The 25,078-nt window shown below is 37.7% G+C and overlaps 1 protein-coding gene across 3 annotated transcripts in view; it reads left to right on the top strand.

Annotated features, from left to right (window-relative positions):
* Positions 1-25,078, top strand: part of cadm2 (cell adhesion molecule 2) — a 958,543-nt gene that overhangs the window by 820,770 nt on the left and 112,695 nt on the right. For all 3 annotated transcript variants that reach the window (XM_031895847.1, XM_031895846.1, NM_001005713.1), the window contains 1 exon segment: positions 10,232-10,322. In XM_031895847.1, coding sequence (XP_031751707.1) covers positions 10,232-10,322 — 91 coding nt within the window.

Below are 25,078 nucleotides of genomic sequence, written 5' to 3'. Positions count from 1 at the left end.
ATGATTCCCTTTTCTCTGTAATAATAAAACAGTACCTGTACTTGATCCCAACTAAGATATAATTACCCCTTATTGGGGGCAGAACAGCCCTATTGGGTTTATTTAATGGTTAAATGATTCCCTTTTCTCTGTAATAATAAAACAGTACCTGTACTTGATCCCAACTAAGATATAATTACCCCTTATTGGGGGCAGAACAGCCCTATTGGGTTTATTTAATGGTTAAATGATTCCCTTTTCTCTGTAATAATAAAACAGTACCTGTACTTGATCCCAACTAAGATATAATTAATGCTTACTGGAGCCAAAATAATCCTACTGTTTAAAGGAAAAAGAAAGTCAAAGTCACTTGGGGGTGCCAAAATGTTAGGCACCCCCAAGTGACTTTGACCACCTACCTTTTACCCCGGGCTGGTGCCCCTGTGAGAAGAGAACAGCACCAGCCCGGGGTAGCTGCCGGCGCTTCCTTCTTACTGATTCGCTGCGCGCGCAGTAGAGTGAAAAGCCGAACTTAAACATTAAAGTCGGCTTTTCACTCTACTGCGCATGCGCCCACCGCTGGCATTCCAGCAACGGAAGCAGGAAGAAGGAAGCGCTCCGCTCCAGGTACCCCGGGCTGGTGCTGTTTTCTCCTAACAGGGGCACCAGCCCGGGGTAAAAGGTAAGCGGTTAAAGTCACTTGGGGGTGCCAAGCGTTTTTTATTATTTCGCACTATTAGCACCATGGAAACGGGATTTGCTACGTCACCAGTACTAGGCTGAAAAACGCCATAGTCCGGGGCTTGTGTGGCGTTTTTAGGCTGAGAAAATATGCAGTGTAAAAACGCCACGTGTTGCATCAGCCTAAACCTCAAATGTATTCATCCCTCAAGCTTTGATTTGAACGATAGACGGTTGGAGCCTGTATAGAAACATAAATAATAGTAAAATAGTAACTCTAACCATAACTACAATATAGGCTAAATAAAATAGGCAAATTAAATATCCATTACCTTAAAGTCTGCTCTCCCTGAATATACATTTCTATAATCTACTTTAATAGGAGTCTTTTTCTGGAAAATGTTGAGGCAACCTGTGTTTAAAACCTTGAAATAATGCAAGTTGCTATTTATGTTGCACATCTCTAACTTCAAAATGTATCTCATCTGTAGGGAGCGATTTGTCTATCAGAAACCTTAGTTCTCACAGACTGCTTGATGGAATTTTTAGGTTTTCCTGTGCAAGAAAAAAAAAAAACTAGGCTCAACTTTGAAAACCCTTTTTCCACAGCTGATTATATTTTCCATTAAATATAACTCACACTACTTCCAGCCCCGTGCTCCTGATAAGCATATTTCACAGCAGCAGTCTACATGTAATACAATTTAAGAAGCCTCAGCTCCTACATTGCTAGAGATGTCTGCAAATCAATATAGTGTAGTTGCTGGTGTTTAATATGCAGCTATTGTGCTGAGAATTTCTCATTAATGTTAATGCAAATTGTTTTTCCACTTGCGTTCACTGTTCTTATATGTGGCTGAACAAATGTGTTTTTATTTCCTTTTTTTTTTTCAATAACACTAAAGTAGAAAAAAAAATAAAAATTGCCCAATCATGAAATGATATGCTGACGTTCTTATATGAGAGACAGCATTTACTTATTTACTCTGGTGTAGTGAGATGTTTCCAGCTTTTATGAAAGCTGATGAAACACAATTTACCTTTCGACATTTCTTCACTTGCGGGAATGGTTTTTAATTTGATGAAAGTAATTTTGCATTATATAATTTAACCCTCTCGAGAAAATATAACCTTCATCTAAAGCAGGGATCCCCAACCTTTCCTACTCGTGAGCCACAGTCAAATGGAGAAAGACTGGGAGAGCAACACAAGCACCATAAAAGTTAATGGAGGTGCCAAATAAGGGCTAAGATTGGCTATTAGGCAGCCTCTATGCACCCTATCAGCTTACAGGGGCTTTATTTGGTAGGAAATCTTGTTTTTATTCAACCAAAACTTGCCCCCAAGTCAGGAATTGAAAAATAACTACCTGGTTTGGGGGCACTGAGAGCAACACCCAAGGGGTTGGTGAGCACCATGTTGCCCCAGAGACACTGGTTGGGGATCGCTGCTGTAAAGCATCTTAATTGAAAGTAATATAGAATAAGGGTATATTTTGTAAATAATTTGAATTTGATTTAAAACTCTCTGACACACTATAACAGACATCTGGCCTTTCTACTGACAGCCTGAACATCTGGATTCTGCTTAATTTTAGGTAACTGTTTAGTGAGAAAAGCAACATATTTCCATGCCCTGCCATTTATAAACTGAAGCTTGTTGTAAACAGTTTCTAAACACTTGATTCGTGCAAATTTCTTTACCTTCTGGAAAGGTACACTCTGTAACAATACTGAAAATGTGGCCGAGCCACTGACTTTTTTACATTTTAGAAGTTAAATGTTACTGTACATCAGTTTTATATATATATTTTTTTTATTTGATATATGAAATCTACTGTTTGCAATTTAAAGTCAGAGTTGTGGGCGGAATTGAGAGAACTGTATATTCATAGAATTGAATGATCTGTAGCAACCCATTTGGATGAGTTTATAGGGCATATTTAAAAGTCATTGATTAGTTTTTGATGCATGCATATTGACTTGGTCCAAAGTAGATTCATTTATAATATACTAAAGATAAAAGTTTTATTAATACCCATATCACTAGCATTTTTGTGTGTAGCTTTTTTTAACATTGCAAAGGATTCAATATACAGTACGGTGCCTGATGTCAGCTTGACAAACAAGCAAAACATTTCAATGTTATAGCTATCAGCTGTATAGGTAGGTAGGAAAAGGGTTGGTACAAACAAAGAACGAAGATAAACATCTAGATGCTTGAAGATGAGACAGTTTGATGGTCGGCATGGTGACAAGACTTTGGATATGCATGGTAGGCCATATTGATCTAGGGGGGGAGGAGGAAAGAGGTAGTCAGTAGTGATGAGCGAATATGTCCCATTTCTTTGAAAAGATTCGCTAAGCGGGAGAAATGTTGCACGTGAAAAAGCATTGTTGTGCACGTCATTTTGTTATGCACCCAACAATTTTTTTTGACGTGCCCAAAAATTTTCCGACATGAGCAACAATTATTTGTCGCGGGGCGAATATTTCCAAGTCGAATTTTGACGCCCATTTCGTGAAAGAATCCGCCAATGGTGAAATGCTGAAATTCATCGCAAATTCATGCCTGGTGAATTATTTCTCCCATCACTAGTAGCCAGTAATCATAGCTCCTATAATGACCAACTGTCCAGGTAATTATTTGCTTTGTTCTGGATATTCCTGATTAGTGATGAGTGAAATTTTTCAGCAGCCATGGATTTGTGGGATTTTTTCAGGAAAAATTTGTCACACAACAAAAAATTGTTACAAGTGGGTCATTTTTGGCGTTTTTTTCACTGTTTCGCTTTTTTGCACATTTTTCTGCAAAGTGCAAAAAAAACAGGACAGATTCGTTTATCACTATTTCTGATTCAAATGACCCATTAACATTGGCCATTTTGGCTATTTGAGCTAGGGTTGGAGCATCTGGGGTTTTCCATTTTGATGCTATTGCCACAATACAGGGCTGCCTTTATCTAGGGCCTACTGGTGCATAACTCAGTGTTCATGCTGAACTACATACATACATATCTACTATAAGTGCATGCACGTGCCTCACCAGCAAATAAACGCACTACATTTCTTTTAAATAAAAAAATACAATACATAAGAAAGTAAGGTGGGTTAGTTATAGTTAAATATCATTATGTTTGCCAAAACCAGCGGTTTGCCTTTGATTCGAAAGGTCTGCTGATGTAAAGCTGAATATACATTGGAATAGTAGGTATTAAGGAAGGAAGCTGCTATGTATGCATTAAGGTAAAGAGAAAGTTTAGTTCCGACAAGTCTGATTAAGTTATGCATGGGGCTCCACTTCACAGCCTACCACCTGGATCCACTTACCCATGTTAACAAAATATAAGCACAGCAGGGAACCTCCGAACTGTTTAAGTGGAAGAAAATTAATACATGCTCCGAATAATTCTAATAAGTATTTTGGAACAGTGCAATGTCCAAAGCTGTCTTTAAAAGCTGAACTAATCAGGAGAAAGTTCCCGTCCCACGGGCAGTCAGTGTTTAAAAACAGTAATTTTGGAAAAAAAATTTCTTCCATTTGCTGGTTTTCCATTTAACCAAATTATACCCTCTGGATAGCACCCTATAGACTTGTGGTATTTTCTGAAATGATATTGTAGAATGATATGGCACATTTGTCTAGTCAATTTTTATTTATTCATGGAAATCTGGTGTTAGGAGCAGAGTGTAACACAAGCGGGAGCAAGGCAGCTTGGTTCTTATAGCTAGTGATGAGAGAAGTTTTTCGCCAGGCATGGATTTGCGGTGAATAGTGATGAGTGAATCTGTTCCGTTTCGCTTTGCCGAAAAATTTGCGAATCTTTCAAAAGATCCACGAAACAGTGAAAATGTTGTGTGATAAAAAATTATTTATTATAAAAAATTATTTATTATAAAAAATTATTTCGTCGCCCGCGGCTATTATTTTGTCACGCAGCTATTGTTTCGTCGCCCGCGGCTATTATTTTGTCACGCGGCTATTACAATCCGCCAATGGCGAAATACGGAAATTCGCCGCGAATCCATGCCTGGCGAAACTTTTCGCCCATCACTAGTGGTGAAGTTCCTGGTTTCGCCAATTGTTTCGTGAAATGGGCGCAAAAATTTGCCACAGAAAAAATTGCAGTGTGACAAAAAAAAATTGGGCGCAAAAAAACATGTGTGTAGCAATGTTTGTATATATAGTTTATGTACTGTATGTGTTGGTATAGATTGGTAAGTATTGGTTGTGTGTGCTGGGTTTACTTGGAAGGGTTGAACTTGATGGATAGTGATGAGCGAATCTGTTCCGTTTCGCTTCGCCGAAAAATTCGCGAATCTTTAAAAAGATCCGCGAAACGGCGAAAAATTCGTGAAACGGCGAAAATGTCATGCGACAAAAAAAATTTGTCGCCCGCGGCTATTATTTTGTCGCGCGGCTATTGTTTCGTCGCCCACAGCTATTATTTTGTCGCCCACGGCTATTATTTTGTCGCGCGGCTATTGTTTCGTCGCCCGCGGCTATTGTTATGTCGCGCGGCTATTGTTTTGTCGCACGCGGCTATTATTTCGTCGCACGCGGCTATTGTTTCGTCGCCCGCGGCTATTATTTCGTCGCGCGGCTATTGTTTCGTCGCACGCGGCTATTATTTTGTCGCGCCGCTATTGTTTCGTCGCCCGTGGCTATTCTTTTGACGCGCAGCTATTCTTTTGACGCCCGCGACAATTTTTGGACGTGCGGCGAATTTTTCCGCAGCGAATTTTTTCATCCGTTTCGCGAAACAATGCGCCAATGGCGAAAAGCGGAAATTCGCCGCGAATCCATGCCTGGCGAAACATTTCGCCAATTACTATTGATGGACTCTTTTTTCAACCCTATGTAACTATGTAAGTGTATGGCCACTAGTGTGTGGTACCTAGCACATCTATACAAGAGTGGAGTGTAAGGAGTACATTTTGCCACCTTTAATGATAGGGGTTTATGATCAACAGACTGCAGGGCAATTTGTGGGACCAGAAGCTGATGAATGTATCTTTTCCATATATTGCTTAAGTTAACTAGACAACTGGAATCAATGGTTGAATAGCATATATTTATAGCAGTAGCTACGTGAATACATATACACATCTGTCTGGACAGGTGAAACAGACATTACCCACACAACAAACCCCTGGAGAGTGACTAGAAACCCCACATACATACACCTTGTTAATATTCCCTTTGCTGCCTTTACCAATATCATCACCTTTATGGAATACAACTTTATATTAGATTTATACTTGGCACTCAGTACTTAAAACTTTTATGACTTTACTCTTATCAAATCTACGGTAACTTTACATGTTCACAGTATTGCTGCAATTATACATTTCATTCCCTGTCTGTCTTAGGAGATTTGCCTTCAAAATCCATCTCTGTGCTAAATAACATAGACATAAAACAGTCTAAATATAGACTACACTCTATGGCTGCAATGTATTATCATCTTCCTAGCTGTCTTTCTGCATTTCAGACTAGGAATGAATATATTTCCCGTCACTTTAGAATGATGTCTGAAGCTGACATGTATCATATGCATTAATCATATGCCTGACGATTTGCTCCCTCCTACCTTAAGTTTTTTTTTTTTAAATTCATGATAAAGTTGACAACTATAGAAAAATTAACCAGTACAATACAAAAATGTAATATTGAATTTGGTTTTTCCCTTGTCCCAAGAGATTCTTGAAATTTACATTTTGCCTGTCTGTATCACTAGCCCTTGATGTATCTATTGATCTTGATAATGTCACTGTGCTTATCGGGAACACCACAGTGCAATGTATTGTGGGTTATGTAGTTCCTGCATGCTGTCTGTAAGCTGTGGAGAAGTTGTTACAACATCAATGTTTTAGTCCCTCCTCCTCTGCCAGGATTTCAAATAAGGCAGAAAGAGAAGAACTGCATTGCAGCTGGATTTTATCACATAAAAATTGTATTTATTCATACTTTTTGAAGGAACAGATTACAGTGATATGTATATTAGGGGATTCTGTGTTGTGTGGGATGCTTCAACAATTTTTAGTTCGGAAGCCAGAGTTCCCATTTAATCTATATTTTAAAATCTAAATTCTTTTTGGTAATCAATAATGCAGGAATGATGTACCTCTGATTAGTGATGAGCGATTTTTTTCAGCAGGCATGGATTCGCAACGAATTTCCACATTTCACCATTGGCGAATTGTTTCTCGAAACTTCCGTGAAAATTCGCCGTGTGGAAATTTTTTTTGTTGTGCTTCAACTCGGGCCAGTCGCGTAAAATTGGGTGCGGTCGCGTAAAGAAAAAACGGGGGCAAAAAAAAATAGACGCGGGTGACAAAAAAGACGCGGACGCCAAAAAAAAAATCACATGACAAATGCGCTCTGCAAATTTTTCTCCGTTTCGCAAATTTTCTTGCTGTTTCGCAAATGTTATGGCGAAGCGACAGATTCTCTCATCACTAATTGCTACAGGTCTAGGTGCTCCTGCTCCAAAGTGGAATGCATAGATCTATGTTCTCCCCATGAATACAGTGCTGCCTGCTTTCAGCATTTCTTTATCTATAAGGGACATACTGCCTGCCAATCTCCTAACTTGAGCATCATACAAACATGACAATTGGGGTGTAGGGCACAGCGGAGTCCTATACTTACCACTTGCACCTAGTCTAGGATCACCAATCCAGGACACCACCAGACCCAGAAAACAAGTGCTTTTAAATTAGCACTAGCACTTGCTTCTAATGTCCAACTAAATGACCTCTAGTACAGGTATAGGACCCGTTATCCAGAATGGTCGGGACCAAGGGTATTCCATAAGGACTGTTCTGCCCCCAATAAGGGGTAATTATATCTTTGTTGGGATCAAGTACAGGTACTGTTTTATTATTACAGAGAAAAGGGAATCATTTAACCGTTAAATAAACCCAATAGGGCTGTTCTGCCTCCAATAAGGGGTAATTATATCTTAGTTGGGATCAAGTACAGGTACTGTTTTATTATTACAGAGAAAAGGGAATCATTTAACCATTAAATAAACCCAATAGGGCTGTTCTGCCCCCAATAAGTGGTAATTATATCTTAGTTAGGATCAAGTACAGGTACTGTTTTATTATTACAGAGAAAAGGGAATCAATTTTGAAATTATTATTAAAATTATTTGATTAAAATGGAGTCTATGGGAGACAGGCTTTCAGTAATTCTAGATATTGGGTTTCCGGCTAAGGGATCCCATACCTGTATATAAATGCCCCTTAACCACCTTAAAGTAAAATGCAGTATTATTTCTATTTTTATGATACAGTTTCTTTTTACCTAAGCATTGTGACTGGTTAATCAGAAGATTCAATACATTCATCTCCAGTTTCACTCAGTAGGAGATTCATAATCGCAACGTATTCCTGGCTAATTTTTAGCGACGCCATCAATTGCCTTTGCTAAAATCCAATACTGACTTTCAATAGCCTCAAACTCTGCCCATTAAAAACGCTTAATTAAGTGAATCGGTATAGAGCAGTCCATTTGCAAATCTGCCTTTGCTTCCATCTTAAAATGCAACTTTATATGCCTGTTAAACCAGAATTGGACAGCATAATGTACCGAATTTAGAGACGACGTATTTTAATGCCTTTCTATGCTTTTGATTAAATTTAATTAACCTAAGAGTGGCTCTGTACAGAGACATGGTATTGTAATAGGAAGTAATAGACTTCACAAATAGCTACACAGAGTTATATACAAACTGCTGATCACAAAGAAATTACCTTTCAAGGGCTGCAAATGACTTGTGGTTACTTGTCAGTGCGGTTCGACTGTTATCAGCACAGCCTGGGAAATCTTGTACTGTATATGAGACATGTTCACAGTTTGTAATCATAAATAGAGCGCTAGGCAGTAACCAACAAATTAAAATGTGTCAGTGATTTACAAAGTATTTTATAAAGGTTTTTAAAAAATATTATTTTTATCTGAAAGTTTTGGAGCCTTTCATTTTTGTTCTTTAGATGGCTCCAGACAAAATAGAATATATAGACAAAATATAACGAAGGTCAATGATAAAGTTTCTGCTACGTTAAGAAAATACAGAACGCCAAGGCTAGCAGAATAAGTTGCTGTAAATATGGTATGGGAGGTAAGGGATCTGTTATCTAGAAAGCTTTTAAACCTTTTTTTTTAAAATTAGGGGTCTTTCTATTGCTTAGAACACAGTGGGGCTCATTAACCCATAGCAACCAATCAGTGATTGTCTTTTATTCAGCCAACTGCATGTAGAACAATGAATGCAACAATTTGATTGGTTGGTCTAGGTTACTGCCCAAGGGCAAATTTGCCCAGTGTTGATAAATGACCCACAATGGGCTTGTTAGCATCAATTACATACAAAAGGAAGAACAGCAAATCAGGTAAGGAAGAATTAAGCTGGCCATACACATTGAGATCCAATCGTCCGGCGAGATCACCCACACACTGGGCCAGATTCATTAATGATTCATTCATTGGTCCAATGATTGGATCCTACTGCAGGAGGGCAGGTGATTTTTTTTCCCTAGGTTTTAGCCACTTCAGTGTTTTGGGGGATTTTAGGAGTATCAAAAAAAGTTTTTTTTTTTGAGCAAACGGGACACTAACCTGTCAAATGAGGACCACATCAGTATGCTGATGCAGCCCTCACGTGGGATTTTTAAACCTTCTCAATAGCTTTCTAGCTGATTTTTGGCCACATGTCAGTTGTGCAGGAGTTGGCACATTGGACCAGAATTCTAGAATTCTCTGCAAAACTGTACTGCCTGAAAAAGCTTGCTTGTTCCTAAAAAAGCAAATCAAATTAATTTCAGGGGATTGTAACTATATTATTAGTGTTGAACAAACTATTTTGATGAAATCATGGGTGTCATTCAATCAGCAAATTGGTGAACCAATCATGTCATTTGAGATATTTCTTCTCAAACGGATTCAAAAATGATTCACTGCTGTTTATTTGGTTTCACGGTACGGTGGTGACTATTTCTACTTTGTGGCAATTTTTTTTCTTTCATGACAACTTTTTCAGCATATATAGATTTGTTCATAGTGAAAAATTGCAAAACACAATTAAGTTAATTGGCAGTGACTTTGGAGTCTATTGGTGTGGGGTTTTTTTCAAATCTACACCTGCCAAAAATGTCACTCATGACTATACATGCCCAAAGTACTTATATTATTGTTTACCTGCATGGACAGCAGGTTTAAGCTTCAACTATAGGAAAAGGTGGAATGTTTTCACTGGTGATTTCTTTACAACTGTTTGGCATAGTTGTAGGCATATGCAATCCTGGCCTTCAACTTCAAGATTTTGAGGTCTGCTTAGGGAATTATGAGCGCTGAAAATCAAGATCTTCTAGAGAATGGCTTTTGTAATAACTTGAAAGTAATGGGATCTTATGAAACCAGAAAATTCTTGGAGCAAAACTGAACAAAATTGATAGCGTTAGTTATATCTTACTAAAACATTAAATGCAATTTATTTGTATGATTTGCTGTAACTTAACCTAAAAGAAGCATATTCTGACTTTTCTATACATGTTCTTTGCAGATACACCTACCGTGAGGATCTTGCCCTCCACTCCACTTCCACAAGAAGGACAGCCACTGATATTGATTTGTGAATCAAAAGGAAAGCCATTGTGAGTTCCAACTCTGCCATCAGTTTCATCATGTGTTCTGATTTGTTGATTTGTTGAGTCTTTTATCATATATTTATGAAAAACAGATTCATTTATATATAATTGTGAAATCTGACATGGGGCTAGACATGTTGCTAGTTTCCCAGGTGCCCTTAGCCATGTGACTTGTGCTCTGATAAACTTATGTCTCTCTTTACTGCTGCGCTTCAAGTTGGAGTGGTCACCACCCTCCCTTTCTACCCCAGAAGCCAATCAACAGAACAATGGGAAGGTAACAAGATAGCAGCTACCTAACACCTGTATTGCTAAATATGCTCATAGTGCCCCTTGTGGTAGATATGAGAATAACACTCAATAGTAGAGATCCAAGTCCAGCTCAGCCAAGTTTCCTCCAGTTACATTGAATAGGAAAAACAATAGGTTATCTGAAAGCTGTTACATTGTGCAGAACTGGCTGTTTCTGAAAGTTCAGACTCAGGCACAATGCATTAAGATGTCTGCCTACACACCAATATTTCAGCTAAATAAAAATACATTTGTTGGTTCATGAATTACATTTTAAATGGCAGAGTGAATATTTGCAATTGCAACGTAAAGAGTGTAATTTAGAAATAAAAAGTATGCCATAAAAATCATGACAGAAGCACTTTAAGTAATACAAGAGGCTATTTTTTACATGGAAATCCATCTATCCTGATACAGCTATAAAAAACATAACTTATTAGTTAAATAAAAATTGATAACTTGAACACATTATTATAGAGAAGACAACTGAAGGGGCTATACTTCATTAAAGGAATTAACCCCAAATAGTTTAATCCACATTTGCTTCTTTTTAGTAATGTAACTTGTTGTCATGATACAAATTCAGCAGTCGGGGTGTTTAAATGGTTAACAGCCGGTCAGTGTTTATTATATCCTCTATCTGATTGCAGTGCAGTGATGAATTCTTAGAAAAGGGATAGCTTAGTGGTTATCAGTGAATCCACAATAAAAATCCATTATTCCTGACAATGCAATAAAAAGACATAACTGAAAATATCTTGAGCTGAAAAAGTTGTAATAGCCTTGGACTCATTATTATTTGGTTTTCCCGTTTGGGTGACTTCACTCAGGCAAGGACCTATATGATCACATAAAGAAGTATTAGTTACTCCCTTTCAGTTCTATTAGTCTGACTCCAATGTCAGGTCTTCTCCAGTTCTGTTAATCAGCCGGCTTGCAACATTGTTTCAGGCATCAGAGCCAGGAGTGCAGATAAACAGCCAGACACAACTTCCATAGCAACTATGATTACTCATTACTCTAAACCACTAAGCATGTGTAAATGTATATTGGACCATTGCTTAAAATTGCATTCTGCAAAATGTTTCATGCAAAAAATAGTTTTTTTTAGTGGAGAATCCCATTAAAAGAGACTACAATTCACTACAAAATAAAAATCACATTTTATTTTCTGTTCAATCACAAACAGCTAAATTTCATTCTTTTGATTGTCCCTAAAAAAATATTCCCTTTGGGAGCAAGCATCGGTATTTTAGGGTAAAAATTGTGTGTCGATAGTTATTTTTCACTGTGTATAAAGATTGTCCATTAGTGATGAGTGAATCTTTTCCATTTCACTTTGCCGAAAAATTTGTGAAATGACAAAAATTTGTGAAATGCATTAAAGTCAATAGGGCTTATTTACTAAAGTGCGATAACGCATATTGCATGTTCTTTTGCATTAAAATTGCCGCACAGGGGTGATTCTGGACATATCGCCGCCTGAGGCAGCTCCTGGATGCCGCCCCCCCCGCTCCCCAGCGCTTACCTTCTGAGCGCAGGAGCGGGTCCGGGGGCGGTGAGATCGCTAGTGCAGAGAGCGCAATTGCTCTCTCTGCACTAGAAGAGCCGAATTTCCGGTTTAAAAACCGGAAATTCGGCTCTTAAAGTTACCAGGAGCAGCTTTTTGCCGCCCCTGGTAACTGGGGCGCTTCTGCCGCCTGAGGCGAATTTCTCAACTCGCCTAATGGCAGAAGCGCCCCTGTTGCCGCACTAAAAACATGCAATTCGTTAAAGTATTATCGCATGCGTTAAGTCACATATCGCGTGCGTTAAATAGCGCACAACCGAATGCGTTAATTTTACCGCATTGCATTAATTCTCACGCAGAAATAATACTAACGCATGATTCACAAATACTTAGACGTGCTAAATATCGCATTAGTCTGTGCAAAAATTAACACCTTCTTGGGGCAGGCGGTAATTATAGAAAAGTACAGTTCATGAGCTTTTGGCAACACAATATGGACTTTGCAGTGGGATTTATTCAAGTCTGTGTTGGCCCCAGAGTGATGCAGCCGCCAGTTTGCAGGGAAATATTCATTTTCAGAATAGTAGTTTTACGAAAGTAATGGCGTGTATAGCTAATATGGCGTGCAATTTTTCACACAAAGTGACATTTTGTGCGCGCTGCATTAATTAGCGCGCGTCAAATACCGCAAGAAAATAGTCTTCGCGACTAAAATAACGCAATAAAATTTTTACCACATGCTATAAATAGCGCACGTTTTATTACACTTTAGTGAATCAGCCCTAATGAGTGTATATTTTTATGGCAACTTTTTCCATACCGCACAACTTTTTTTTTTCTTTGTTGCAATTGGAGTCTACGGCCATTTTTCATAGCAAAACCTGGCAAAAAGTTTCACTTATGACTTATACACCAATAATTATGAAAACTGAATGCATAAGGGCTCATTTACAACTGCAGCCACTAATGGACTAAATGGACCCTGAAGTTGCACATATTGACACCAATAATTAAATCTACTTTTGCATCTAAATATGCTCCAAGGGCAATTGTGCCCACCAAGTCAGTCTTAAGGAATTGCGAGCAATTGTGTCTATTGATAATTGCGTTAGGAGCAACTCCCCCTTGTGGCTGCCATTATTTATTTTTATCACAAATTCAGAACAGCGTGTGGCTATGTACATAGGGGGCAGACTGACGTACCAGACCGCACTTTTCTTTACATTGTAATAGACATTGCACATGTCATTTTGGGGCTGATATATAAAAAATTGGCTGAAGTAGAATTATCGATGTAAAAAACACATGAATTCTCCATCTCTCTGCATGAATGGCTTTTTTCCTCCACAATCATTTTTTTTATCACTATCTTGTTTAAAAACTTTTTCTGATAAATCCCTCCAAAGCCTGGGGATAAAAAGTCAACTGTTAAATAAAACAAACTAAAGTACAGAACTCGCTCATCTCTTTTTTCCAATCTTTTTTAAACATCATGGAAAACTATTATGGAAAAAAGCAATGTAAAAATCACTATAGTATGTAGTAATATATGTCTCTCAATTCTTAATAAATCAGCCCCTAAACCTTGCACTGAAGGTTGGACTCCCTTGAAGCTAATTTACCTTCCATGAAACTTTTTACAGCTAAACATGACCCCATTATTTTTTTCAGCATTTTACAGCATTATACTAAGCTATAATCATTATTCACACATTTCTACTAGAATTATATAAAAAAAAGATAGTTGACTTTTGGGAAATTAAGCTTTATCTAGTTTATCCTTACTTTCCAGTACAAACTGTGTTTAATTGCACTTCCTGTTAGATGATTCTTAGGCAGTGCAGAAATTGTTGACATTTTGCTCATTTTGAAATATTAATGCAACTTTTTTGTAATTATGCTCTGCCTTCAAGGCTTAACTTTTGATTGCAAGCAAATGTAAAAGTTGGTCCCAACTGATATGTGTTTTAATGTAGATTTAGAATAATTAAATTGAGAAAGGAGCAGTTTGAATACAAATAGGCTGGATTAGCTATATAGCCATGAAGAACTGCACATCGACAGCATTACTCTTCTGGATACACACAATTCTCCAAATGTTGCCATTAGTTTTCTCCCTTCTTAATAGCACATGACATAATAAAAAAGAATTTTGGGAGTATTAAAGGGACGGCTTCCTTTAACTTTTGGATTGATGTAGACCAGGGATCCCCAGCCTTTCTTACTCGTGAGCCACAGTCAAATGTAAAAAGACTTGGAGAGCAACACAAGCACCATAAAAGTTCATGGAGGAGCCAAATAAGGGCTGTGATTGGCTATTAGGGGCCTCTATGCACCCTATCAGCTTACAGGGGCTTTATTTGGTAGGAAATCTTGTTTTTATTCAACCAAAACTTGCCCCCAAGTCAGGAATTCAAAAATAACTCCCTGGTTTGGGGGCACTGAGAGCAACATACAAGGGGCTGGTGAGCAACATGTTGCCCTGAGCCACTGATTGGGGATCACTGATGTAGACAATTTTTGTAGCAATTCAACTATGGAGCGACATGAATGTAAAAGCAAAGGCTACAATTGTGTACTGTTTTCATGTGCTTCAATGGAATCCCCAAAGGTACTTGTGTAATTCCCCCTTACTTTACAACTTAATTACACTTAATTAAACATATAATTGACACAGGTTAATTACACTTCACTGAATACAGTGCAAATGACTGCATCCAAAGATGCAAATAAATTAAATTAAATTAAAACCTTAAGGAGGTGTTAAACACAAAACTGGTTTCCCCCTATTGATTAGGACTCTACCATTTTTTCAGCACCTTGGGCACTACTGTGTAGGAAACAGGTCCCCATGGGTAATCAACCATGTGAATGCAGTGCACATTCATTCAAAAATAACTGGCAGAAAATGGAGGCTGCAATGATATCTATCCATAAAATGTATTTTCAAACATATTGGCATGTTTGTAGGCAAATAGAAGTAAAGAAGTAAATGAAAAAGAAGCTAGCTAAAACAGTGTGATTTTATAGAGGACTAGTAATGGGTAGTGATGACCAAATCTGTCCTGAGTCGCCATAAAATTCGCCCACATCTTTTTTTGACATGACCGTGCCTATTTTGACGTGCAACAATTTTTCCACGCAGAAGTTTCGTAAAACAATTCGCCAATGGCGAAATGCGTAAATTTGCTGCAAATCCATGCATGGTGAAAACATTTGCTCATCACTAGTGATGGCCAAAATAATTCACCAGGCATGGATTCGCTGTGAATTTTTCAATGGCGAATTTCAGTGCCCGTTTCGAGAAAAATATGCCAATGCGCATCAAAATTTTTGCCATTTTGCAAATATTTCACCATTTAGCGAATCTTAAGTGTTAGCAAACAATTTGTTTTTAATGTTAATATTTAATTTGTGTGAATCTATGTCATCATCCATTAGTATTCTTAAACATATCTTTAGACAAAAGAAAGTGTAACTATTGCAAAGATGAATGCCAGTTTCAAAGTTGGTATTTATTTCCTACTGAGTCATGTAGTTAAGCTTGAATTGTATTTAGTGGGTAGTACAGCAGTAAAAGAGGTTATTATATTATGTATATATATATATATATATATATACAAAGGAAGGCACACCGCTACATAACATACCTCGTGTGCTCGGTAAAGGGTTCCAATAGTATAAAAAAAAACAGCAACTCCGGGATTTCTTGTGAAAAATCAAAACATATATTCTAAGTAGCATAAACAGCCGACGTAACGTTTCGGTCCCCATCGGGACCTTTCTCAGGGCATTCGTGCCTTGTAACACACATCTTTAAATCACCAAAAACCAGTAAATCAATAGGAAGTGACATCACAGTGTACTGCCATAAAGTGGCTGAAGCCATAAAGCAAGTGAAAGTGCTGTAAAGTGTTCAGTGCTAGGCAACATCAGCCTAATAAAGTGTTAAGCAGCATTAACATAATAAAGTGATTTAGTGAAAACTGTTAGTCCAAAAATTACAGGTATGCTTAATATCATATAAAAATTCATATAAAAAATCATATAAAATTCCATACAGTACATTTACAGTGAGAGGTTAATGTGCAACATAAAGTACTTTTTCAACCATAAATCAACATATATACAGAAAGTGCACGTGCAAAACCTGTTGCTACATTAAAATCCAAAGCTAAATACATCCTTTATTACGCTGCGCAAGCTGATCAATTAACCTCACTATCCTGGCAGTTGGGGGCCCCGAATTTTATATAGTTCAACTACTTAGTCTTATAGTTCAACTACTTAGTCTACACTAGTTGACACATAACTTAACATGCCAGGTACTAAATGAAGCAAGAAAATATTAATACAAAAAAACATACAATGCAAGTAGTTTAAAACAAACAGACCTAAAATCCATGGTCATCTTAGACGGTCGTAGGACAAATTGGTTCACAAAAAACAGCTTAACGATAATGAGTAATTTCAACCTTTAGGGGCCACACAGTTCAGTTCATATTTCCAAAAGGATTCCTTTTGTAGTAAAATCCGATCTATGTCCCCACCTCTCGATAGATCTGCAACACAGTCAGTATGCATACACTTAAATGCGGAGGCCGGATGTTTGGCTTGAAGCCAATGTTGTGCAACTGGCTGCTTAGAGATCTTGTTTACCCTCTTTTTTTCTCACTCTTCTTTAAATTGGGGTCCAGGGCCGCCCTAATTGTTGCACGATGCATACTGACCCTCTCTATATATATATATATTACCAAAGCAAGTCGGCACTCGCGATATAGTAGATGAAAGTGCCTGGGTGCAGTCCATAAAGCAAATAACACAAACATCAACAAGCCAAGGATCTGCACTCTCAGGACTCACATGCAAAAAGTACCGACTGCCGAAATGTCAGTTTTTTTGCTCTGTAAAGACTCTACTTTTTGCATGTAAGTCCTGCAAGTGTGGATCCTTTGCCTATTGATGTTTATATATAAATATATATATATATATAAATATGGAATTGTTTTCTCAGTTTTTTTTGTATAAAAAGTTTAATCACTGTAGTTTTCATTTCTGTTCAAGGATCTGCCTTGTTGTCTATGAGCAAACAAAAATACCATAATCCTTTAAAAAATGTAATGTAAACGTTATTGATGTTTACCAGCTGTTATGAAATGCATATGAAGCAGCGCCAATTCAGCTCATTTGACCTCTGTTCTTTGCAGATAAAAATAAACATAAGAATATGGTTGGATATGGGAAAAAAAATTAAAGGAAGGTTAGGTGTTTATTATTCAGAATAAGTATACTCTAGTTCAAGCACAGAACACAGATATGTTGTTATTTAATAGAATAAAATATTTTATGGGTGGCTAAGCATTCATTTAATAGAGGATTAGCTCAGTATTGTGACAGTAAAAATGACTAATGGCACACGAAAAAATAAGCATATGATGTGACATCTCAGCTCCTGATATTTCAAGAGAAATGTAAGCGCTATAAAGAATTGCACTGGTATGGGGAGATCTAAAGCGTCTGGGCATAGATAGTCCAGAGCACTAGTGATGGGCGAAAAAAAATTCGGTAGGCATGGATTCGCGATGAACATCCCCCTCTCACCATTGACAAATTTTTTTTGCGAAACGGGTGACAAAAAGAACATTTACAGAAAAATTTGCTGTGCGTCAAAAGAATTGTTTTGTGCGTCAAAAGAATTGTTGCATGACAAGAAGAATTGTCACACGTCAAAAGAACTATCTTGCGTCAAAAGAATTGTCTCTCGAAGAATTGCCGTTTCGCAAATCTTTTTGAAAGATTTTTTGGTGAAGTGAAATGGGGCAGATGAGCTCATCACTGCAGATGACCAAGATAGGGTGTTATAAGATAACTAAAAAGCCTAATAATTGGACAATACAAGCTATAAAAAAATTCCAACTTTGCCCAAAAGTTGATTTTACAGCATTTAACAGTTCAGAAAACATTTTCCTGTTTCAGCGTGATAATGTGCCTATGTATTAACTATGGCCCATACTCAACTGGCTATTTATTGTGTAGTATAAACAACCCTTTCAAGTGCTAAACATTGCTTTTACATTTCAACATTCAAATTTGTCTTTGGACATCAAAATGTAACAGATATTCTTATTTTCTAAGGGGAACTTAATCCCCTCATTGTTTTCAGTTTCACCCAGCTTCAAGGGGAACTTAATCCCCTCATTGTTTTCAGTTTCACCCAGCTTCAAGGGGAACTTAATCCCCTCATTGTTTTCAGTTTCACCCAGCTTCAAGGGGAACTTAATCCCCTTATTGTTTACAGTTTCACCCAGCTTCAAGGGGAACTTAATCCCCTCATTGTTTTCAGTTTCACCCAGCTTCAAGGGGAACTTAATCCCCTCATTGTTTTCAGTTTCACCCAGCTTCAAGGGGAACTTAATCCCCTCATTGTTTTTGGTTTTACCTGGCTTCAAGGGGAACTTAATCTCCTCATTGTTTTCAGTTTCACCCAGCTTCAAGGGGAACTTAATCCCCTCATTGTTTTTGGTTTTACCCGGCTTCAAGGGGAACTTAATCTCCTCATTGTTTTCAGTTTCACTCAGCTTCAAGGGGAACTTAATCCCCTCATTGTTTTCAGTTTCACCCAGCTTCAAGGGGAACTTAATCCCCTCATTGTTTTTGGTTTTACCCAGTTTCAAGGGGAACTTAATCCCCTCATTGTTTTCAGTTTCACCCAGCTTCAAGGGGAACTTAATCCCCTCATTGTTTTCAGTTTCACCCAGCTTCAAGGGGAACTTAATCCCCTCATTGTTTTTGGTTTTACCCGGCTTCAAGGGGAACTTAATCCCCTCATTGTTTTCAGTTTCACCCAGCTTCAAGGGGAACTTAATCCCCTCATTGTTTTTGGTTTTACCCGGCTTCAAGGGGAACTTAATCTCCTCATTGTTTTCAGTTTCACCCAGCTTCAAGGGGAACTTAATCCCCTCATTGTTTTCAGTTTCACCCAGCTTCAAGGGGAACTTAATCCCCTCATTGTTTTTGGTTTTACCCGGCTTCAAGGGGAACTTAATCCCCTCATTGTTTTTGGTTTTACCCAGTTTCAAGGGGAACTTAATCCCCTCATTGTTTTCAGTTTCACCCGGCTTCAAGGGGAACTTAATCCCCTCATTGTTTTCAGTTTCACCCAGCTTCAAGGGGAACTTAATCCCCTCATTGTTTTTGGTTTTACCCGGCTTCAAGGGGAACTTAATCTCCTCATTGTTTTCAGTTTCACCCAGCTTCAAGGGGAACTTAATCCCCTCATTGTTTTCAGTTTCACCCAGCTTCAAGGGGAACTTAATCCCCTCATTGTTTTTGGTTTTACCCGGCTTCAAGGGGAACTTAATACCCTCATTGTTTTTGGTTTTACCCAGTTTCAAGGGGAACTTAATCCCCTCATTGTTTTCAGTTTCACCCGGCTTCAAGGGGAACTTAATCCCCTCATTGTTTTTGGTTTTACCCAGTTTCAAGGGGAACTTAATCCCCTCATTGTTTTCAGTTTCACCCGGCTTCAAGGGGAACTTAATCCCCTCATTGTTTTCAGTTTCACCCAGCTTCAAGGGGAACTTAATCCCCTCATTGTTTTTGGTTTTACCCGGCTTCAAGGGGAACTTAATCTCCTCATTGTTTTCAGTTTCACCCAGCTTCAAGGGGAACTTAATCCCCTCATTGTTTTCAGTTTCACCCAGCTTCAAGGGGAACTTAATCCCCTCATTGTTTTTGGTTTTACCCGGCTTCAAGGGGAACTTAATACCCTCATTGTTTTTGGTTTTACCCAGTTTCAAGGGGAACTTAATCCCCTCATTGTTTTCAGTTTCACCCGGCTTCAAGGGGAACTTAATCCCCTCATTGTTTTCAGTTTCACCCAGCTTCAAGGGGAACTTAATCCCCTCATTGTTTTCAGTTTCACCCAGCTTCAAGGGGAACTTAATCCCCTCATTGTTTTCAGTTTCACCCGGCTTCAAGGGGAACTTAATCCCCTCATTGTTTTCAGTTTCACCCGGCTTCAAGGGGAACTTAATCCCATCATTGTTTTCCATTTCACTCGTTTCAATTGAAACTTAAACAAATTATTGTTTTCCAAGAATGATTGACAATGCTCCTAAAATGGCTGCTGGATCAATTCCTGTTTGGGAAAATTTCATGGAAACGAATGTCCATTTAAACTCAAATTTTTCAAGTTTTAACAATGCTTATGTTTTGTTATGTAAACTCAACATTTCCATATAAACGATTTAAGCATTATTGTCACATTTTATAAATACAGCAATGATCGAGTTTAATACAAATTTATACCACGTCGAGTTCATATGACTTTCAAGGCCAGAAAAAAATGAATTTTAGTAAATGTGTGTCCTTTTGTATTTTAAAAGTAAAGTTTGTATTCCCTAATACACACATAAAATAATATTAAATAATAGTAAATATTGATTTACTACTTAGGTTTTAACAAATCAATGCAAAAATAAGGATTCTACATGTTAAGGGGTTTAAACAATGCTAGGCAGCATTCACGAGCCTTAGTTTATATAGAAATGCACAATCTACTAATGAAAGTATCTCTCCATAGAAAGAATACCTGTAGCTGAAAACGAATACATTTTCCCAGTAGTTATCATTGTCTTTAATTATAACTTTAATCTTGAAAAAGTTTAGTCAAATGCTGAAATAATTATCGAATTCACACATTTTCTTGCGGGCACCAGAGTTCACTGCATCAAGGTTTACAGAATTTACTTTCTATAAATTCCATTTAAATGTATAAATAAAATGGAAAATTGATTATTGGATGTCTTACTGAGTACATTTATTCCTACATACGGATCTTACATTCCATTTTACAGTACCAGGGGAAAGTTAATATTACAATTTCAAGCATAAGAAACTTGGATATGATGGTATTTGGTAGAATTCTTGCATGCAGGATGCTGATATAATAAATATGCCTGGCACCAGGAAGTTGCTTGTATTATCTACTTATGGTAGTTGAATGGTAACACCCTAACATCAAAAGAGCTGAAAAATATTTTAAAACATGTAACCCCTTAAGTGGGCGTCATTTCAGGTGCTCAGCATGTGAATGAGGTCTGTGCCTGATTCTTTAGGTGCAAGGGTGCTGCGCTTATTGATGCAGGTCATAAAGGGAACCCTGGAGCTACCACCTGTAGACACAGTAGCTCTTGGTTTGGAATGGGCAGGAAGCACTGAGCAGTGTAAGCAAAAATATATGAAATTGCAAGGAACACATTTTGACTCAAGTTAATGTAAGCAGTTATACATGCAATTGAATGTGGGGAAATTGTGCTTGCGGATGTATATGAGTCCTATATGTTTTTTTTATTCTCATTTCCCTATGGGGAATATGTGTGGAATACTTAGCAGGGGTGGGCCAGGCTGACTGGGCGCCCCAGGCAACCCGGTCAGCCTCCTCGCCCCTGCAACCCCCCCCCCCCCTCGTGTTGCTGTCACATGTGCTGGCTGGCGTCCCCCAATCGTTGCACCCTAAACAGCTGCCTTTTCTGCCTAGCCCTAGTTCCGGCCCTGTTTCATAGTAATAAATAGTAGCACTGGTTTTGTTCATCCCTTAAGGGGTTAAACTAATGGGAAACTTTTTGACTGGTTTAAATTGCTATACTGTCACTCATATTTTAGATGAGATGAATATACTGTATAAAATTTATATTGCAAGGCCATATCTGGCCTTTCTAAATAATTTACCAAAATGAGTTTGGCCCACACATGCTTTACTATCTTAATTTCCATTAGAGATGTAAAATCATGGTTGACTGCGTGGAAACTCCATGCAATTGATCTGGCCAATCAAACTCAACATGAATCATTAAAAATAGGAAGAAAAGGATTTGGTTCATTTGTCAACTGAAATTTGAAATAATGTTTCATCCTGGTCTCCCCCTAAAGTGCAATGTCTGAACATAAGAATTTACTTACTTACTTATATTCACACTGATTCATGTTACTGATAAATAGAATATAAAAGGCCCCCAAAAGTCAGGGGTGAATAAATTGACCTTAAGTCCTAACAAAACTGGAAATGGTTTTAGATGAATGTTTTTCAGACTTTCTTGGTTCAGCCCCCACTTTCAAATATAGTATTAAGACAGAGCCCCCATACCTCATAACAATGTTTGAGATACTTTTGTAGCTCCAAGAATATTCAGGAAAGCAAATAAGCATTTACTCAAATATCTCTCTGGCTTTCAAGGTGTTTCCCCTCTACATTCAGGCATATAACTAAAAACTACTAGGCCCAATGGCAACGTCATTTAAGGGCCCCCAAAAACTTAGAGAATAAGACATTTTTAATAAACATATTTTGAAACTGCTCATCATATTGTGTCCCACTGGGTCCCCTAGACCTCCTGACCCCCCAATAAATTTCAGGGTCTGCTTCATCTATAATTGCGTCCCTGTTCTTATTTTCAGAACCTGTTTTTTCTAGATCTGGGGTCCCCAACCTTTCTTACTCATGAACCACAGTCAAATATAAAAAGACTTGGAGAGCAACACAAGCACCATAAAAGTTCATGGAGGAGCCAAATAAGGGCTAAGATTGGCTATTATTACAGGGGCTTTATTTGGTAGGAAATCTTGTTTTTATTCAACCAAAACTTGCCCCCAAGTCAGCAATTCAAAAATAACTACCTAGTTTGGGGGCACTGAGAGCAACATCCAAGGGGTAGCCACTGGTTGGGGATCACTGTTCTATATCAATAAATCACTCATCAATTATGCTGAGAACTGATAATGTAAATAAAAAAAACACTGAATGTAAATGTAAGTTAAAAATGACCTTCACACTCTTTCAGTTACTGTGATTTAGACAATTCCCAGACTTATCCCACTGATTTACATCTATAATAATAATGTTTATTATTATTATTTAAAAAAAAAAAAAGATTTTGAAATCTGGGTTCTATGCTTATTTACTATGTCTTATAATAATGAAAATAATATTCAGCCTTCTCTGATACGAATCCAATCTAGTCTAGGCATGTCATTTTCATTATAAGAACCTGCATAGTAGGCAATAATGTCAGCGGTCAGAAGTCTTTCGTTTTTATGAGATTTAAGAGGTGATGACTTTGCCTTGCTTCTTTCTACAAACAAGCACACAGAAATCACTAAAGAGATGAAAAGGTTAAAAAACCTAAAATTTCTATGTAAAAAAAGATGAAAATGTTGACTAGTTTAGATAAAGAATGAAATACAAATTGGATTAGGGTTTATTTCTAGTTTTATTTTGCTCTAAAATAAAGTATCTGAATATCATTTACCAGGGATGGCAAAAATGTACTACCTGCATGTGAAGCATGAACAGGGGTGAGGTCTGCCAACTCCCATTTTGCTTCGCTGAAAAATTCTCGAATCTTTCAAAAGATTCGCCAAACAGCAAAAATGTTATTTTGACATGCATCATTTTTTTGACGTAGGTGACAATTTTTTTTATGCAACAAATTTTTTTGATGTGGGTGACAATTGTTTTCGATGCGGATGACAACTTTTTTTGACGCGGATGACAATTTTTCATTGTGTGGCAAAATTTCCTGCGGCTAATTTTGTTGCCCGGTTTGCGAAATAATCCGCCGATGGCTAAATGCCGAAATTCACAGCAAATTATATCGCCCATCATTAGTTGTCATACACGGGCAGATTTAAGCTGCTGATTTGGCACCTTCAGATCGATTCAGCAGCTTATCTGACTGGCCTTTCCAACAGATTTTCAGCCAGATATTGTTCATGCAGGTTTGATTTGCCACATGGACCTGTATCTCCTCCACTATAATCTAATCATTTGGCATGGGCATATTGCGGAAAGATCCAACGTTTGGCGACTCCTAGACATCTCTCCCGTTTTGCTTCACGGAAAAATTCACAAAACTACAAAAAAAATCTGGAAACGGTTAAAAATTTGCAAAATGCGGGTGTCATTGTGCGCTACTTTTTTTTTTAAATGTGACCACGCCTATTTTGACACGACCACTATTTTTTTGAGGCACAAGAAATTTTTCCCCAGCAAATATTCAAGGAAGCTTTGCAAAACAATTTGCCAATGGCGAAATACAAAAAATCACTGCAAATCCATGCCTGGTGAAAAAAATCACTCATCACTAGCAACCCCTCCAAAAAACTGTTTCTTATCATGTATGGCCAGCTTTAGGCAGCAGGTGAGCTAGAATGGCCCCTCAGCACACTTTAAAGAGAGAGACAGATAGCGTTTGGATAGGGTTTTGTTAATGATCTCTTTATGTTTCTTACTGTAACTTTCATAATGTGCTGTCTTGTTTATGTATCGCTGTCTTGTATGGGGATCTGACTTACTAAGGTAACCCTGATGCTATAGACTAAAGTGTACAAGTCTATGGGGGTGATTTATCAAAGGCCACGTTTGAGTTTTTTTGTGCTTAAAAAAACTTGGATTTGAGTTGGTTCCTAAACTCGAATGTCTGGTATTGATTAAGTGCAAAAAAACCCAAAAACTAAAAGCTTTCAAGTTTCTATAGAAGTCAATGGGTGTTGTCATAGGCAAAGTCAAGCCATATTCTCAAACCAATTCTCAAGCCAATTCTCGAGTTTTTAGAGCTCGTAAACGCGGAATATTTGATTCAAAGTTTATTCAAGTTTTTTTATTCGAATGAGTTTTCCTTATTCATACATAAGTGACCATTCGATATGTCAGTTTGTTTGCTGGCTTTGTGTTTGATCAATTTTTCAATAGCCTTTTTATTACTCATTTAAAGTACACAAACACATCTGCAAAACCTATGTAATGTGCAACTTGTCACTTTATATTCTGCCTGAATACTGAATTTGCCCAGGGGCTGGATGGCATGACATAGCGGCATATTAAATTATAACATGCTGCAGTTCAGGCAGACAGATGAAACAATAAATAAAATCAGTGAATAGATTCTTATAGTGAAATCAT

The sequence above is a fragment of the Xenopus tropicalis genome, chromosome 2 (genome assembly GCF_000004195.4).
Source record: "Xenopus tropicalis strain Nigerian chromosome 2, UCB_Xtro_10.0, whole genome shotgun sequence".
In the NCBI taxonomy this organism is placed as follows: Eukaryota; Metazoa; Chordata; class Amphibia; order Anura; family Pipidae; genus Xenopus; species Xenopus tropicalis.
This window is presented reverse-complemented; position numbering and strand designations above follow the sequence as displayed.